The sequence below is a fragment of the Cucumis melo genome, chromosome 1, assembly GCF_025177605.1.
Source record: "Cucumis melo cultivar AY chromosome 1, USDA_Cmelo_AY_1.0, whole genome shotgun sequence".
In the NCBI taxonomy this organism is placed as follows: domain Eukaryota; kingdom Viridiplantae; phylum Streptophyta; class Magnoliopsida; order Cucurbitales; family Cucurbitaceae; genus Cucumis; species Cucumis melo.
Genome location: NC_066857.1, coordinates 12,015,221 through 12,033,922, shown reverse-complemented (window position 1 = coordinate 12,033,922; position 18,702 = coordinate 12,015,221). Strand labels below are relative to the sequence as shown.

At 35.5% G+C, this 18,702-nt stretch overlaps 1 protein-coding gene across 1 annotated transcript; it reads left to right on the top strand.

The window, feature by feature from the left end:
- The first annotated feature begins 3,768 nt into the window (after nucleotides 1-3,768).
- Nucleotides 3,769-13,556, top strand: LOC103490375 (uncharacterized). The gene is made up of 6 exons (XM_051081910.1): nucleotides 3,769-5,464; nucleotides 5,577-6,040; nucleotides 6,122-7,171; nucleotides 7,397-8,110; nucleotides 13,167-13,297; nucleotides 13,385-13,556. Exons 1-6 carry the CDS (start codon nucleotides 3,769-3,771, stop codon nucleotides 13,554-13,556), a joined length of 4,227 nt encoding a protein of 1,408 aa, XP_050937867.1.
- The last annotated feature ends 5,146 nt before the right edge of the window (nucleotides 13,557-18,702 follow it).

Below are 18,702 nucleotides of genomic sequence, written 5' to 3'. Positions count from 1 at the left end.
TAAAATTTATACAAAATTGAATTTTGAAAACGGTTTACTTTAACTTATTTTTAAAAAGAAAAATTAAATTATAAAATTTAAATTTCATATAAAAATCAGAAAATAAATATATCGCAAAAAATGACAAAAATGATTAAAGAAGAAAACCAAATTGTTACAACGATTTTTGTTACTTTGATTTTTAAAACGAAGGGTAAATTAACAACTTATTATTAACTTCTTAAAACGTTGGTAATTTTGTAACAAAACAATATGTTAAAAATTTATGTTGTCAAGAAAAAAATTGTAAAAGAAGATAATCTTGTACTTTTTTTAAAATCAATGTTAAAATAAAATAAAGTAAATCTCTCAAGTTTTTTTTTTTCTTTTTTTTTAAAGATACCCATTGTATTTTCTAAAATCAAAACTAAATCAAGAAAATTTTCAAAATTCAATAACCAAAATAATATGGAGTAAAGAGTTACGAAATTAAAAAACAAAGACATTTTTTTACTAAAACTTAACAAACAAGTAATTAGATTCACACAAGTATTATGGGTATCAAGATTGATTTTTTTTTTTTGGTCATTCATTAAAGGGGACATTACACCAACCTTAGTTATCTCACACTAGCAAAAGAACTTGAACCATCAAAGTAGATTATTGTTGTGTTAGGGAACCCAACGTTAGGAAATAAACAATATTAGGACTTCTGGAGTCTCTATACTAGGAACTCAATTGTTTTTGTTTTGTCAGGAACCTATCGTTAATTAAACTACTAAGATAGCATGGACATAGAACCACACGAGTTGATTGCAATACTTACTGTCATTTGCACAACACAACAATGGATGCTAATGTTCAATATGATAATGAGACCTGAAGACAGAAGAATAGAAAAACAATCACCACACATATGACACTAATTTAGGCAACTTAACTTTTTTCGTCTAATTCATGAAAGCGATCTAGCTTGTTGAGAGAGTACTACATGGATGGATCAAAGATGTTTTTCTATCTTGTGTACTATGTTAAGAAAAAGAGAGGGCTTAAAAGCCACTCAATATATGGATATCAAATAGATGGTTGTGATTTTCTTGCATATTGTAGCACACGATGTTAAGAATAGGGTAGCTCGACAACATTTTGGAAGGTTTGGTGAGATAGTGTTGAGACACTTCAACGTTGTTCTTCACGCGATTCTTAACAGTGTCGTGCCATAGAGAGTGTTATTAATTATATTCTTCATAGTGTAGTGCCATAGAGAGTGTAGGACTCTTTGATAAAGTCCCGGAGACATCATATAAAGGAACACGTATCTACTTACCCTAAAGTCGGGAAGGAGTGAATTTTAGCTTGTGTGATTATGTTCTCAACTCCTCACTCGGTCTTGTCCTCAAAATGATAAGCATATTGAGTCGGCAATCTGGCCACTCTCACCGTACAAATCAAAGGATAATCTCTCGCGAAGGAGTTCATAATACACTCAAGATTAAGACTAAGTTACCTTGGTCATCCTAATGAAATAGAAACTCAACTAGTTAAAGTAGTTACATCTAGTGGTTACTATTTCGTGGTCCGGTCTCATGCAAACTCATTGCATAGGATACCCTCACTCGTATGTCGCCTACATGAATGTGTTGGATCAATGCATTTGTATCAAATACAAAGTGAGCTATATCCATAGTGTTACCAAGATAGGGTACCCAACCTTAACCCTATATTATAGACCCTTTAAGCTGATCTTGAACATTGATCCCTGTATGTCTTTACATAATGTTTAAGACTCATCAAATAGCTTAGGATGTTAGTTTATTGGATTTAGGTTATTAAGATAAAACTAATAATATAATCAATAACACTTATTGAAATTATAATAATAAAACACTTTATTAATAACAGTAAATGGATTATATTTACTATCTACGAGTTTTAGGACATAAAATCCAACAAACTCCCACTTGGATCAAAACTCTAGCCACTATGAGATGTACATAATAAAGTAACCCTCAAACATTGAAAATGGTAAAATGTACAAGTATATTACATAAAACGTGTATATAAAAATACAATAAACTAGGGCATCCTCATACCCATTACACATCTCTTACTTGCCCTAGATTACCTAATGTATATATCTCGTAGACTTAGACTTTTTAGATGACTCTTGAACATTATAGTCGTGAGAGTCTTCGTAAACAAATCAGTAATGTTGTGCTCCAAAGCGATCTAAACGATCTTGGTGATGATCACATCCCCTCGTTGCACAATCTCCTGTATCAAGTGATACTTCCTCCTTATGTGTTTCCCTCGTCTGTGGCTGTGAGGTTCTTTAGAATTGGCTACTGCCCCTTTGTTATCACAATATAGAGTGATGGGTAAGTTAATGTTTGGAACAACTTGCAAATCATGTAAGAACTTTCTGAGCCAAATTGCTTCTTTTACTGCTTCACAAGCAGCGACGTATTCAGCCTCCATGGTGGAGTCTGCAATGCATCCTTGCTTAATGCTATGCCATACCACAACTCCGTCATTCACGGTAAACACTGATCCTGACGTGGATTTCCTAGAATCCTTATAAGCTTGGAAATCATAGTCAGTATCCTATAAGGATCAAGTCCTTAGCTCCAGACACAAGCATGTAATCTTTCGTTCTCTTAAGATACTTAAGAATAATTTTAACCGCTATCCAATGGTCTAACCCTAGGTTGGACTGATAACTACTGATTATTCCCACTGCATAACAAATGGCTGGCCTAGTGCAAAGCATAACATACATTAAGCTACCCACAACTGAGGCATAGTGTCTCATATCCTCAACTGCTTGAGGTGTCTTAAGATACTATTCCTTAGACATGTGAAGCCCGTGTCTGAAAGGTAATAAATCCTTCATAGAGTTTTGTATCGAATATCAAACCAACATTTTGTCGATATAAGCTGCCTAAGACAATGCTAGCGTTTGTTCTTATGGTCCCTTATGATTTGGATCCTAAGAACATATTGTGCCTCTCCCAAATCTTTCATTTGGAATTACTACAAGAAATCTTACCTTTGCTGATGACAAACATGTCGACGCCCTTAAAGTTCATCGGTAGAAGTGGTATACGCCGACTGATTGTGTTAACGTCGGCAATAAGTGGAATCGCTGATGGCAAAAATTATAGCGTTGGCGTAGATATGTGTAAGACCTCCTATATTGCATACATATAAGAGGAGGGACAGAAAAGTAATTCAGCTGGACAGGAATGAGGAAAAAGGAAAAAAGTGAGGGATCGTGCGTGTGGGACCCAGGGAGAGAGAATGCTGGAAAATGCTTATATATAGCATCTTTTGGGGATTGGGGAGGTAGGTTTTATTTTGGTAAAAACTTGGGAGGGCGGCTGCTGTAGCCAAGGTTACCCTAGGGTAGGCTACATGTTGTTATGTTATTTGTTATTTCTTTTCCTTGAAGTTCTTTCTTGTTTTAAGCTTATGACTGTATTTGGCAATATAAATAAATAAACCTACAGAGGATACTCTGTTTTTCTGCCAATAAGTTGGGTTTTTTTAGTGTTCTTTTGGGAAACCTAACAATTGGTATCAGAGCCTCTAGAAACTGGGGGTGATCACGAGACAAATGGCTCAAAGACAGATGGAAGAAAGAGTCGAGGGTACTGAAAAGGAACTCCTGAGTCTGAAAGAGATGCTGCTGGAAATGAAGAAGGCTGTAGATCGATTGGCTGACGAAATGAAGGAAAATCATAGTTACAAAAAAAAGAAGAATCAGGTACCACATCAGACGGATCAGTGATGAAGTTAAAGGGGAAGATGGATGAAACCGAGCCGATAACAGAGATCAATGGAACAGTAACTGACCGGAGCAAGTACAAAAAATTGGAGATGCCGATGTTCCTTGAAGAAAACCCTGAGTCATGGGTGTACAGGGCTGAACATTTTTTTGAGATAAACAACCTGCCTGAGAGTGAAAAAGTCAAGGTAGCTGTGGTAATTTTTGGCCAGGACGAAGTGGATTGGTACCGTTGGAGTCACAACAAGAAGAAGGTGGAGTCATGGGAAGATCTGAAGAGTAGGATGTTTGAGTTTTTTCGAGACTCGGGACAAAAGAGTTTAGGGGCAAGATTGATTAGGATTCAACAGGACGGATCCTATAATGAGTATGTCAAAAAATTCGTGATCTATTCAGCCCCACTACCCTACATGGCAGGAAGTGTGTTGGTTGATGCGTTTGTCACTGGTTTGGAACCTTCCCTACAAGCCGAGGTCATCAGTAGACATCCCCAAACACTGGAGGATTGTATGAGGGAAGCACAACTAGTAAATGATCGAAATTTAGCTTTAAAATTGTCCAAGATGGAGTTAGGAATGACAGAGTGGGAGGAAGGAGGATCATCTAAAGTCAAGAAGCTGGGAGATGTGGACAAGCCACCACCAAGGAAGACCGATTTCCAAATGAAACAGATCACCATACCTATTAAAGGTAACTTCAAGAAAGGGGAACCACCGGTGAAGAGGCTGTCGGATGCAGAATTTAGAGCAAGACTAGACCGTGGATTGTGCTTCAGATGCAATGACAAGTATTCTCCTGGACACCGATGCAAAACCAAGGAGAAAAGAGAACTGATGTTCTTCATCATGAATGAAGAAGAAGAGGATGAAGAAGGAGAAAGCCACGAGGAAGTAACCGAGGGAACCGTAGAGCTAAAGACTTTGGAACTTACCGAAGATGTTGCAATTGAAATGAAGACCATGACTCGTTTATCCTCAAAGGGAACGATGAAAATTAAGGGATGGATAAGGCAGAAGGAGATAGTGATACTAATTGATAGCGGGGCAACCCATAATTTCATCCATCAATCCTTGGTAGTAGATTTAAAGCTGGGAATGGAACAACACACTCAGTTCGGTTACACCATAGGAAATGGAACACGCTGTAAGGGAAAGGGGATATGTCGAAGAGTGGAAGTGAAACTTGAAGAAATTACCATCATAGCAGATTTCCTAGCGGTAGAACTGGGCTCGGTCGATGCTGTCTTAGAGATGCAGTGGCTGGACACCACAGGTACTATGAAGATCCACTGGCCTTCCTTGACGATGAGCTTTTGGAACGGAGGTAGACAGATCATATTGAAAGGAGATCCTTCCCTCATCAGGGCCGAATGTTCACTAAGGACATTGGAAAAGACATGGCAAGAGGATGATCAAGGATTTCTATTGGAATGGGCAAACATGGAAGTAGAAACTGAGGATACCTACAAGACTGATAAGAAAGAGAAAGGAGATGAAGCTGATATCCCTATGATTCGGTTCTTACTACAACAGTACACCGATATCTTTACCACACCAAAGGGTCTCCCTCCAAAGAGAGATATCGACCACAGGATCTTGACACTGCCCAACCAAAATCTGATCAATGTAAGACCGTATAAATATGGACATATCCAAAAAGGGGAGATAGAGAAGTTAGTGGCTGAAATGCTGCAAGATGGTATCATCCGCCCAAGCCGAAGCCCATATTCCAACCCTGTTCTCCTGGTTAAAAATAAAGATGGGGGGGTGGCGGTTTTGTGTTGATTACCGGAAGTTGAATCAAGCTACAGTCTCAGATAAGTTTCCTATCCCGGTGATTGAAGAACTATTGGATGAGCTATATGGAGCTGCGATTTTCTCTAAACTGGACCTCAAATCGGGTTACCACCAAATTAGAATGAAGGAAGAAGATATAGAGAAGACAACGTTTCGCACCCATGAAGGCCATTATGAATTCCTAGTGATGCCTTTCGGTCTCACAAATGCACCAGCAACGTTTCAATCACTGATGAATCAGGTTTTCAAGCCCTTCCTTAGACGTTGTGTTTTGGTATTTTTTGACGATATCTTAGTATATAGCAGTGACATATCTGAACATGAGAAACACCTAGGAATGGTTTTTGCTGTGTTAAGGGATAATCAACTTTATGCCAATCACAAGAAATGTGTATTTGCTCATTCTAGAATCCAATATTTGGGACACCAAATATCCAAGGCAGGGGTAGAGGCAGATGAATATAAAATTAGAAGTATGGTAAATTGGCCAAGACCTTCAGATGTGACTGAACTAAGAGGATTTCTGGGGCTGACTAGTTATTACTGAAGGTTTGTTAAGGGTTACAGCAACATTGCGACCCCCCTCACTAAGCTACTCCAGAAAAATGCCTTTAAATGGAATGAAGAAGCTGAAACAGCATTCGTCAGGCTAAAGGTGGCGATGACAACTATACCAGTCTTGGCACTACCAGATTGGAGTCTGCCCTTTACCATAGAAACTGACGCTTCAGGCAGCGGCTTGGGAGCAGTTTTATCACAAAGAGGGCATCCCATAGCCTTTTATAGTCAGAAGCTCTCGCAAAGAGCCCAGGCAAAGTCGATATATGAAAGAGAATTGATGGTTGTGGTATTATCTGTACAAAGGTGGAGGCATTACCTATTGGGAAGGAAGTTTTCTATCCTTTTAGACCAGAAGGCTTTGAAGTTTCTGTTAGAACAGAGGGAAGTGCAGCCCCAATTCCAGAAATGGCTAACCAAACTCCTAGGGTATGATTTTGAAATACTCTACCAACCGGGCCTACTCAACAAAGCAGCAGATGCTCTCTCAAGAGTGGAACCAAGGATAGAGCTTCATGAGATGACAACTTCGGGTATTGTCGACATCAGTGTTGTGTGTGAGGAAGTTGACAAGGATGAAGAGCTACAGAAAATTGTGGCAAAGCTGAAGAAGGAACAAGAAGTGGGAGGAAAATTCGAGTGGAAGAATGGTAGATTACTCTACAAAGGAAGACTTGTACTACCACGGACTTCCTCCCTTATTCCAAGATTGCTGCACACCTTTCATGATTCAGTGCTAGGAGGCCATTCGGGGTTCCTACGAACGTACAAGAGGATGAGTGGGGAACTTTATTGGCAGGGGATGAAGAATGATATCAAAAAATATGTGGATCAGTGTGAAGTCTGTCAGCGGAACAAATATGAAGCTACTAAACCGGCTGGTGTTCTTCAACCCCTACCCATTTCGAACAAAATCTTCGAAGATTGGACGATGGACTTTATTGAAGGATTACCTAAGGCAGGAGGCATGAATGTAATTATGGTAGTGGTGGATCATCTAACTAAGTATGCCTACTTCATCACTCTTAAACACCCCTTTTCGGCGAAACAGGTAGCTCTAACCTTCATTGACAAGATAGTTAGGCGTCATGGGACTCCAAATTCTATCATATCTGATGGAGTCAAGATCTTCCTCAGCAATTTTTGGAGGGAACTATTCGCATCCATGGGGACCTTATTGAAAAGAAGTACAGCATTCCACCCACAGACGGATGGACAAACTGAAAGAGTGAATTAATGCTTAGAGACTTACTTGAGATGTTTTTGTAATGAGCAGCCACACAAGTGGGATCAGTTCATACCGTGGGCAGAACTATGGTACAACACTACCTTCCACGCATCTACAAAAACTACTCCTTTTGAGGCAGTTTATGGTCGTTCCCCACCCCCTTTGCTATCCTACGGGGACAAGAAAACCACTAACAATGAAGTGGAATTAATGCTGAAAGAACGTGATTCAGCTCTTAATGCCTTAAAGGAAAATTTGACATTAGCTCAAAACCGCATGAAGAAGTTTGCTGATCTAAAGAGAAGGGAACTTAAGCTAAAGGTGGGAGAGGAGGTATATCTCAAACTTAAACCTTATAGACAACGCTCCTTGGCACGGAAGAAATCAGAAAAATTGGCTCCTAGATATTATGGGCCTTATAAGATCATTGAAGAAATTGGAGCAGTGGCTTACCGGCTGGACCTTCCCCCAGAGGCAGCAATACACAATGTATTCCATATTTCGCAGCTCAAACCCAAGCTGGGGGCACAACAAGTAGTCCAGCACCAGCACCTCATGTTGACAGAAAACTTTGAATTACAGCTACAACCAGAAAATGTCCTTGGAATCCGTTGGAATAAGGAGTTAGGGGCTAACGAGTGGTTAATCAAATGGCAAGGCCTACAGGAGAGTGATGCTACGTGGGAATCAGTTTATCGAATGAATCAACAATTCCCTTCTTTCCACCTTGAGGACAAGGTGAATGTGGAACCAAGGGGTATTGTAAGACCTCCCATATTGCATATATATAAGAGGAGGGACAGAAAAGTAATTCAGCTGGACAGGAATGAGGAAAAAGGAAAAAAGTGAGGGATCGTGCGTGTGGGACCCAGGGAGAGAGAATGCTGGAAAATGCTTATATATAGCATCTTTTGGGGATTGGGGAAGTAGGTTTTATTTTGGTAAAAACTTGGGAGGGCAGCTGCTGTAGCCAAGGTTACCCTAGGGTAGGCTACATGTTGGTATGTTATTTGTTATTTCTTTTCCTTGAAGTTCTTTATTGTTTTAAGCTTATGACTGTATTTGGAAATATAAATAAATAAACCTACAGAGGATACTCTGTTTTTCTGCCAATAAGTTGGGTTTTTTTAGTGTTCTTTTGGGAAACCTAACAATATGTTTTTGCCGACGTCGTAGTTTTTACCGTCGGCATTTGTAGACATATGCCGACGGTGGATTATGACCGTCGGCTTAGATGGACAAACGACGACGAAATTAAAATTACCGTCGGCAATTCTTTTAAAACAAAAGTAGAGTTTTTCTTTTCTTCCCGGTTATGTCTTTCTTCTCCCAAAATACGCCGATGTAGCCGAGAACATCTTTAGACGACTTCTCTGCCACCAACACCCTCCATCGGCCGCTGCTTCTTCTTCCCAATTCCGATTCAATCGGCTGCCAATCGTTGCAAGTCTCTATTAGCCGCTGTCGTCGGAGTGCCCTCCTTTTTTCTTCTATCTCCAATTCTTCTTCGTAAGTTCAAATTGAGTTCCCTTCTTTTCATTCTTACTTTCTTGTCAATTTATCATCCATTTTCATTATTCTGTATTTCCTAGGTCTGTTCTTGTTTCAATTTCAACTTAGGGTTTTGTTTGGATTGATTAGTGTAAATGTAATTTATAAATTTTTGTTTAAATTTTTAGAGTAAACATTTTAGAACCAATGAATTATGATTTTATTTAACAAATAAGTTCACATAATTACTACTCATAATCAACATACAAATTTAATGATTTTTGCTCTTAAAGATATTGCATAAAAGGTTAAGTACTGTTGAATCCAGTTGATGATCATCATGTTTTAGTTACTTTTATGCTTGGATATAATAAGCATGTGTGGTATAAAGTGAATTTTCTTGTAATAAATTTGCATCGAAATTTAAGATCTTGAGAAATTTTGATACTTATAGCCTAAAATGTATTGTGGTTTCTTGGTTCATTTGCTCGACCAAATCGTGTCTATGAATACTCAAATGCCTCAAGATACAGTTTGTTATAATGTATTGTTTGGAATGAATTGTTATTAGCTTAACTTTTATAATTTTATATTCAACTATGATTATTAGTTATTTTGTGGAAGAGCTTATGGCAACGAAGGCAGAGGTTGACGGTTTGAAAGAATTAATCAAGCAATTCATGGCCACAAGAAGGAACTTCAAAATAGGTATGCACTATTATTTTATTCATATGACCTTTGTTTGAGCATTTGTTGCTATCCTGCATTTACGGTAGCAACTGTAATACATTAACTTTTTAGGGATTGCTTAGATTTACTATTCTTTGAATTTGTTGTTATCATGCAGTTATGGTAGCAATTGAGATGTTTTTAGGAGAGATGTTCTGATTTATTATGCAATTTTGCCTAAAATGTAGTGAAACGTAAATGTTGATTTGTTTTCTTGAATGTGGGATGAGAAAATGTAGGATGGTTGTTTTTGTTATTGTTTTGGTTACGTAAAGTTTGATTGAACATAGGTTTAGATTTGAAGTTTAGATTTGTTTTCTTGGATGTGGGATGAAATGTAGTTTTCTTTTTGTAAGTGTGTGTGTGTGTGTGCGCGCGTGCGCGTGCGCGTGCGTGCGTGTGTGTGTGTGTGTGTGTGTGTAAAGTGTAAATTATACTTAGTTTATTAAATATGTTTCTATTGTTTTCTTTTTATTTGCTTTTTAGGTTCACTTTTCAATGGGGATCACTTCAAGCAAATTAGAAGTTTATGTAGTTTTATGTATTGTTGTAATTTTTGTTGTTTTGGACGAATTTACTGTTTTGGCTTATATTAATTATGTAAGAAACAATTGTAACTTTTGTGGAAATATTAAATTAATTTTAGTATTTTATATTTCTATAGTTTGAATTGTGTTTAGGTACAAACCAAAAGAATCGTGGAAAACCAATACAAATGTAAAATATATATTTAAAAAAACAGCTTCTGCCCACGACATTATTTTAAACCGTCGGCATTTCATGGATTTGCCGACGAAAATTATAACTATCGACATAATAAATCGACATCGTCGACTATAAATGTCGTTAGCAATACAAGGATATGTCGATGACATTCTTACACCGTCGGCGTAATAAATGCCGACGAAATATTTTTTCCGTCCGTGAATACCCCTTTCGCCGACAATTAATTTCTAGTGTTGGTATAGCTCCGTTGATTCCATTTTGTCGGCGATTCCAGTATTTGCTGACGGTCTCTTTTTTTGCGTCGGCTTAGGTTCTTCCGACGGACCTATACCGACGGTTTGTGTCGACGGCTGAAAATCGTTGGCAAAAGAAAAACCGACGGTTTTTTTGAAGATATATTGACGATTTTTGTCATCGGCAAAAGGTGAATTTCTTGTAGTGAATTAGGTTGCCAACCAAGTTTTAACGTCAGTTAGGTATCTCACGCCATTCTTAATGAGGAGGATATCGTCCATATAAAGTACTAAGGAAGTTACTTTACCTTTGTTGCTTTTCTTGTATACACAAGGTTTATCAATATTTTTGTCAAAATCGTAAGATTTTATCGTAGTATCAAACCTAATGTTCCAAGATCTGGATGCTTGTTTCAACCCATAAATGGATCGATTCAACTTGTAACCTTGGGTTATAAACCCCCCGTGCGGAGACATAAAAATACTCTCTTCAAGATTGTCATTCAGAAAAGCGGTCTTGACATCCATTTTCCCTGTTTCATAATTATAAAATGTAGCTATGGACAAGAGAATCCTTATAGACTTTAACACAGCAACAGGGGAAAAAGTTTTCTCATAGTCAACCCGTTCCCTTTAAGTATACCCTTTTGCTACAAGTTTAGCTTCGAAGGTCTATACCTTCTCAGCTGAATCTCTCTTTCTCTTATAGATCCATTTGCACACTATAGATTTGACCCCTTTAGGTAGATCTATAAGGTCCCATACTGAATTGAAGTACATTGACTCCATTTCAAGGTCCATGGCTTTGACCCATTGATCTTTGTCTACATCATTCATTGTTTGTTTATAGGACAATGGATCATCAACACCATCATCTGGTATAACAACTTGAGTTTCAGTTAAATCCAAGTAATGTTAGGTTGTGATACAACTCTCCCACTGCATCGAGGCATTCTCAACGATTGAGAAGGATGAGATTGACCTAATATGGTGGTTTCATTAACTCTTGATGAGGGACCAACTTCATCAACAACCCTTGTTGATTCATTAGTAGCTTCATTTAATACTAATTTGCTTCATGATTTATGATCTCTCATGTGGTCTTCTTCCAAGAAGGTAACATTTGTTGATACAAAGACTCTGTTTTCTTGTGGATCGAAGAATAGATTACCTCTCATTTCTTTAGGGCAACCAACAAATTGGCATAACCTTGAACGAGGTTCTAACTTCTTGGGATTTGTCACTAACACGTCTGCTGGACAACCCTAAATTTTGAAGTGACTTAAACTAGGTTTATATCCTCTCCATAACTCAAAAAGTGTTTTAGAAACACTCTTCGAAGGAACATTGTTCAATATATGAACTGTAGTCTCTACTGCATACCTCTAAAACGAACCATGTCTAACAATGTTCTATTTCTCCTTTCTGATACACTATTTTGTTGAGGTGTACTAGGTGTTGAGAGTTGGGATTGAATTCCATGTTCTATCATATAGACCTAGAATCTCAAATCCATGAACTCTTTACCTCAATCTAATCGAAGTATTTTAATCTTTTTACTTAATAGATTTTCAATTTTAGCCTTATACTCCTCGAACTTTTCAAGAGCTTTCGACTTATGCTCCATTAAGTATAAATAACCATACCTTGAGTAATCATCTATAAAAGAGATGAAGTATTCAAAACCTCCTCCAGCTTTTACATTCATCAGACTATAGAGGTCTGAATGTATAAGTTCTAAAGGCTCTTTGGCTCTATAACCTTTTCCAGTAAGAGGTCTTTCAGTCATTTTTCCTTCAAGACAAGATTCACATGGAGGTAATGAATCATTTCTAACTCATTTGGAAGTTCATTCTTTACCAATCTCCCAATTCGATCGAGATTAATGTGATCTAATCTAAAATGTCAAAGATATGTATTGTTATTTGGAGAAATTCTTTGTCTTTTATTTTGAGTGTTAACAATTTTAAACATCTCATGATTTAAAACTGCTTTTACTTCATTAGGTCTTAATACATACAAGTTTTTTTGAAGCTTAGCCGAACAAATATGTATACCATTCTTAGAAATGAACGCTTCTTTCAAAGAAAAAGTAATTGAGTATAATTGTTCAATAAGTGAAGAAATAGAAAGTAAGTTTCTAAAAAGAAGAATCTATTTCTAAAAAACAACTTGACATCTCCCACTGCACGAGCTAAAATGACATCTCCCGTTCCAACCTTGAGCGTCATCTCACCTTCCTCAAGTTGCTTAAAGGAACTAGTTTCCTGTAAAGAAGAACAAACATGGTTAGTGGCCCCTGAATCAAGTATACATGCATTTTGGTCATTTTGCACTAAACATGTTTCTAAGACAAGTAAATCATATTTACCTTCCTTTTCTGTCTTCTTAACGAGGTACTTGGGGCAGTTTCTTTTCCAATGTCCATCCACATTGCAATGGAAACATTTCCCCTTGATGGCTACCTTAGCCTTCTCTTTGCCCTCAACAGCAGCAATAGGACCTTTCCCCTTCCCTCATTTCTTCTTCTGAATTTTCTTAGATCCAGAAGATGAAGGTGTAAATCTCCTGGAATGGGCAACGTTTACCTTTCCTTCTTTCTGTCCCTCAAGAGACTGAAAAGTTTGTAACTCTTTTAGGAGGGTAGTCATGTTGTACTCTATCTTGTTCATTTTCGCATTACTGCGAAATTGAAGAAAGCTCTTAGGAAGAGATTTCAAGATAAAGGACACTTGACTTTTCTCATCAAAGACCGCTACGTTCATCTCTGGTACGTTAAAGTAGACTATCATGTCGAGAACATTTTCTCTAACAGATTGGCCCTCTTTCATACGTGCATTATAAATGTATTTAATAGCCTATTGTTTGATTTGAATGGACGGTTGTCCAAACATCTCTCTGAGGGTGACCATGATCTCATGTTTCTTGCTCAGTATGTCAAACATACTAGCCAAGATGTAGACGTGAGCCTTGTCATTGTCCTTTGTCCAACATCATATGCATCCCTGACACTCTGTGATGCAATTTGAGTAGGAAAAGAGGACATTCCTCCATTAAGACGAAGCGTAGATCAGCGATAACTAGAATCGTATTTAGTTTCGATTTTCACGTAGCATAATTTTAACCAGTCAATAGTTCTTTTTTAAATAGTTTGATAATTGAGGAAGATATGCTAAAATAACAAATAATTGACCATATAAGTTATCTTTGTCTTAACCCATTACACAAAATAATCTAATCAATTCAGCAAAAATAAACAATCAAAGAACCCTAATAAAATAAATGATTTAGTTTTTGCAACGATACTTCAGAAGTTTAGAGCAACAGTCATCGAAGGGTGATCAACTACTCCTCTCCTAAATTGAGACAATCTCAACTAATTACTAATACCAGAATAACTCTTATTCCTATAGTTCTTAGCTATCGTTGTTCGATCAAAGATTCATTAACTAACTTAATTTGTCTCGTAAGTGTGACCCTACCATTTTCAGATCCTAGAGATATTCTTAACAGGCTACCGATAGAAAAGACAAATGTCAAAGATTAACCTAAGGAACCTTATCCATTTCTTGAGTTTGCGATGTTCCAACTTAAATGATCAGGCCCTTCGAAGGGATGGTCGCTCCAAAACTACACGCAGATGGATTATAGAAATCTCACGGTGCAACCTAATAGAGGAGACCATAGGATATGTTGACACACGTCCTTCTCCCACTTACTATGAAAATTTCCCCTATTCACCTTGTTATTGACCCATACAAACACTTTCTGAAGGAGGGTCGTGCCCAAGGCGACATGAAACTGAGTATGGATCTCATGTTTGAACTCTTAGGGATGTGAGAGCTAAAAATTGATATATCATATATACCATTTTCTCCCACTAAAATGTTCTATTAATTTAGGGTTTGGTTGTACTTAGCTAAATTCCGACTAAATGAATCTAAGTCTATTCTTATCATAACTCTTATAATAAAACTTTACTCTAAAGTTTTTAGGTGTATTAAACCATTTAATTTACCTAGTGACATCTTATGTTAATAGGAATAATGTTAATTCAACGTCGGTTCCGGGTCAGTTCTCAGGTAGAAGGTGTTCCGTAAATCGTCAACTTAAGTACCCCTAGCCTTAGACAAAACTTTACCGGTGGAGTTCCCTTATAACCTTAAATCCTATTTGTTCTACTTAGTTTCATTAAACTAAATAAGACTTAATTTTAATTCTATTAGAATTAATGTATTCTTAGGTCTATTTAATTTTAAACAATTTAAAATTGAAACCAAATTAATCATAAGATCCTATGTTTGCATGCAACTCTTTATTATAGGTTGATGGTTTCTAATTATCAAATTTTATAACTATTATAAAATTAGGTAATTGGCCCTATAATCATGCATACTACGGTTTAATTAATTAAAAATTAAATTATAGTTAAATAAAACCATGTTACATGCAAAACATTACATTAATATAACAATTATATTAAATTATGGATGCAATATGCACAATGCAGATTTATTTTCATCTTAATTAATATAACACTTATATTAAAAACATACATGAAAATCAATCAAGCATACACAAGACATTAATTTAAATATAACAAATTATATTTAACTAAGTAATGTCATGCATCATGCTTATCCAATTTCATATATTTAAAATATCAACATATTTTAAAATACTTATGAAATTCACAATCATGCATTAATAACATACATTATAACATTTATAATGTATAAAAATGCATGAACAAGCTTAATCTAAGGTGGAATTTATCTAAATGACATCCATAAAGCATTTAAATAACAATTGAACCTGTAAAATTGGCCCATAGGATAAAATAAAGCAAAAACTACAAAGCTCCAAGACTGGTCTTAAAACCTTCAAAAAGTTTCAAACTGAGGCCAAAAGCCTTGAACCAATAAAAAACAGCCCCAAATTGGCCCAAAAATGCTTGAATCGGCCCAAAATGTGAAGAATCGGCTTAAACCAAACCGTGCGTTAGACGAAGAACCAAAGCTAAAACGAGAGCCAACCGTCCGAAGCTGAGCCATGAGCCACATCTGCGTTGTTTAAGCCGTTAACCTAGTGCTTGCTGATGTCAACCCTTCTTCAACCTCTAGACGCGCTAATTTTTTTTGCTTCAATTTATGTGCAGTGCCGAAAAACTCATCGTTGGAGGCCTTTTGGTTATCCATTTTGGACGAATTTAGTATCAAAATTCTCAGAAAAACACCCCGAATCCATAATTGGACTCTAAATTACAAGATTTATAATAAAAAAATACCTAAAATTGCAGGGGCCTTTACATTTGATCAATAAAAAACTGTAAATTTATGGCTAAATTTTACAGAAAATATTCAATTGCAAACCACATTTACAATGTATAGATCCCACCAAACCAATACAAATTTTTAAAATTTCCAATTAAAATTAAGATAGCTTTGATACCGATTGGGATGAAAGCCCTTGCACAGTGGAAGAATTACAGAACTAATGCCTAATTTTAATTGGAACCTAAAAATACTAGTACATTGGCAAAAAGATACATAAACTAATTTCTAGAGGCTAGCATGCTTTCAAGAAATAAATTACATTGAAATATAGAGAACAGTAAACTTACGCACGTTGATGTCTCTGGATCTACAAAACTCCAAATTAGGGCACCACCATTTGGAAACCTTCCTATTCTCTGGGTTGAGATTTGATTTGTGGAATCAAAATTGGAGAAGAAAAATTCTAAGAGAGTGATAATTTTTTTTCTTGAGAAAATTTGGGAGAATTCCAATACGCATTTCAGAACAGTTCTGCGAATTGAGTATAACTCCCCCTTCTTTAGACTGAAGAAGAGGGAAGTTTGAGAGAATCAAGGAACGTGGAAAAACCACCCACGTTCCCTATTAAGTTAATTTTATTAAATTAATAGTAATATTAAATTAATTAATTAAATCATATTTAATTAATATTTTATTTAAATCATATTTTAATGAATATCTCTCACATAACCTATAGTTTTAATTTAAATAATTTAATTAAATAAAATTAAACTAAACTATTAATTAATTGGGGTCTTTTCAAAAAAATAAGAAAGCGGCAAAATATTTACACTGTATAGAACAATTCCAAAAATGGAAAAAGCTCACAGGCCCACGATGAAAAATACCAAAAATGTCCCGTCAACCATGCATCAACTATGTGCATAATATATTTGGTACACAATCATTTAAATTTGGCTATTGTTTGGTACACGATCGTTTAGGATTTGGTTGTTTAGATTTGGATAGCCAAATCTAAATGATTTAGTTTTTCAATTCTATCACTTAATTTGGTTACACGCGATCGTTTAATTTGGTTTAGATTTAGTCGTTTATATTTGGCAACACAATCGTTTAAATTTATTTACACGATTGTTTATTTTTCGTGGCCAAACGATTGTTTTTTTAATTTTTTTAGTACACGATCGTTTATCTTTTTTACACAATCGTTTAGATTTAGCTACTTCAGTCCAAACGATTTTCTTAAAATTCTTTACACACAATCTTTTATATTTGGTTACCCTAATCTAAACGACGTAAAAAAAGAGGAGAAAAAGAAGAAAGACAATGGAAAGAAATCGTAGTGAAAAAAAAAAAAAGAAGAGAAAAAGAAGAAAGACAATAGAAACAAATCAGAATTGGTTACCCAAATCTAAACGATGTAAAAAAGAAAAGGAAAAGAAGAAAGATATGGAAAGAAATCAAAGAGGAAAAAAAAAGAGGAAAAATAAGAGGAAAAAGAAGAGGAGGAAAGAAGAAAGACATGGAAAGACATCATAAAGAAGCAAAAAAAAGAAAAAGAGAGAGAGAAAAGGAAGAAAAACGATAGAAAAGATTCGCAGATGGAAGGGCAAACCTGAAATATTTAAAAAATAACTAACTTTGTGGGCCATAAATATTTTAGTAGTTTGTTATACTCATGAAATTTCCCTAATTAATTAATTACTAAATTAAATATTTTATATTTAATTTAATCCAAATTTCAATCATATTCAAATATATGTTCCTCTCATAACCTATAGATTTAATATGTATGATATACACATTAAATTTTAACCTATAGTTTTAATATGAATCTGATTCACATTAAATTAATATTTGAACTCATTCAAATATTTTATTCTTTCATAAATTAATTTTGAATCATATCCAAAATTAAATAAAATCTAATTAAAATATAAACTTTAATTATAATGTATCACCATACATTATATTAATTCTCAAAGTAAATTTGAACATTTCAAATTACAACCAATACAATTAAATCTCATTACCCTTTACGAGCTAGGAAGGGGATCCAATGGACCTACAGATGAGAAGCTACAATGATATGAGATTAATTGGTCAGTATTTGTTAGTCTCCTTCCTAGTTTGTAAAGAGTAATAAGATTTATCTATACTAGTTGTAGTTTATCTATACTATTTATCTATATTAGGTCCCATTCTTAGCTTCGTTTCTTCATCTGTCGCATGGTTTGGCGTCAGTTTTGAAAAAGTGGTGAGATAATCAATAAAATCTTTAGCTAATTCTAAAGTAATTAAATGTTGCAATAGCTAGATGATCAACATAATTAAATAACACATGAAGCTTTGATAACCCAGTTCGGTAAATGCCATCTACGTCCGGAGAGCTTTCACAGCTCAGATGAGTAATATTATTAAGATTCAAAGTTGTCAATATGAATCAATACAATAAGGAACATTCTTCCTATGTATATGACTATCATTAAGTATAATATAACTTAAAGAATATAGGCCCCCCTAAAGAATTCAGGCTCCCTCTAAATCTATGGATGAGTCTTCTTGAAGATAAACTCAAGCTCCCCCTAAGTTCAAGGTCAATTCTTGATAATCAAATTTTCTTTCATATTACTCATCATCAGCTTCATCACAGATCAACATGTCTAAACCATAGTTAATTAATTACACTACCTTCTTCAACACACCGTTTGGCAGCACTTCTCAACTAAAGAAAATTAATCTGTTTTCCTTAATTAATCATGAGCTCCACCTTCGTAAATATATATACTTCTTCATAAAATCTCAAAAAGATATTTATAAAAGATTCTTAAAATAATGGAGGATCTTTTATCTTTTTGAATTTAAAAAACTCAATAATTAATAAAAGAATCTCAATAAT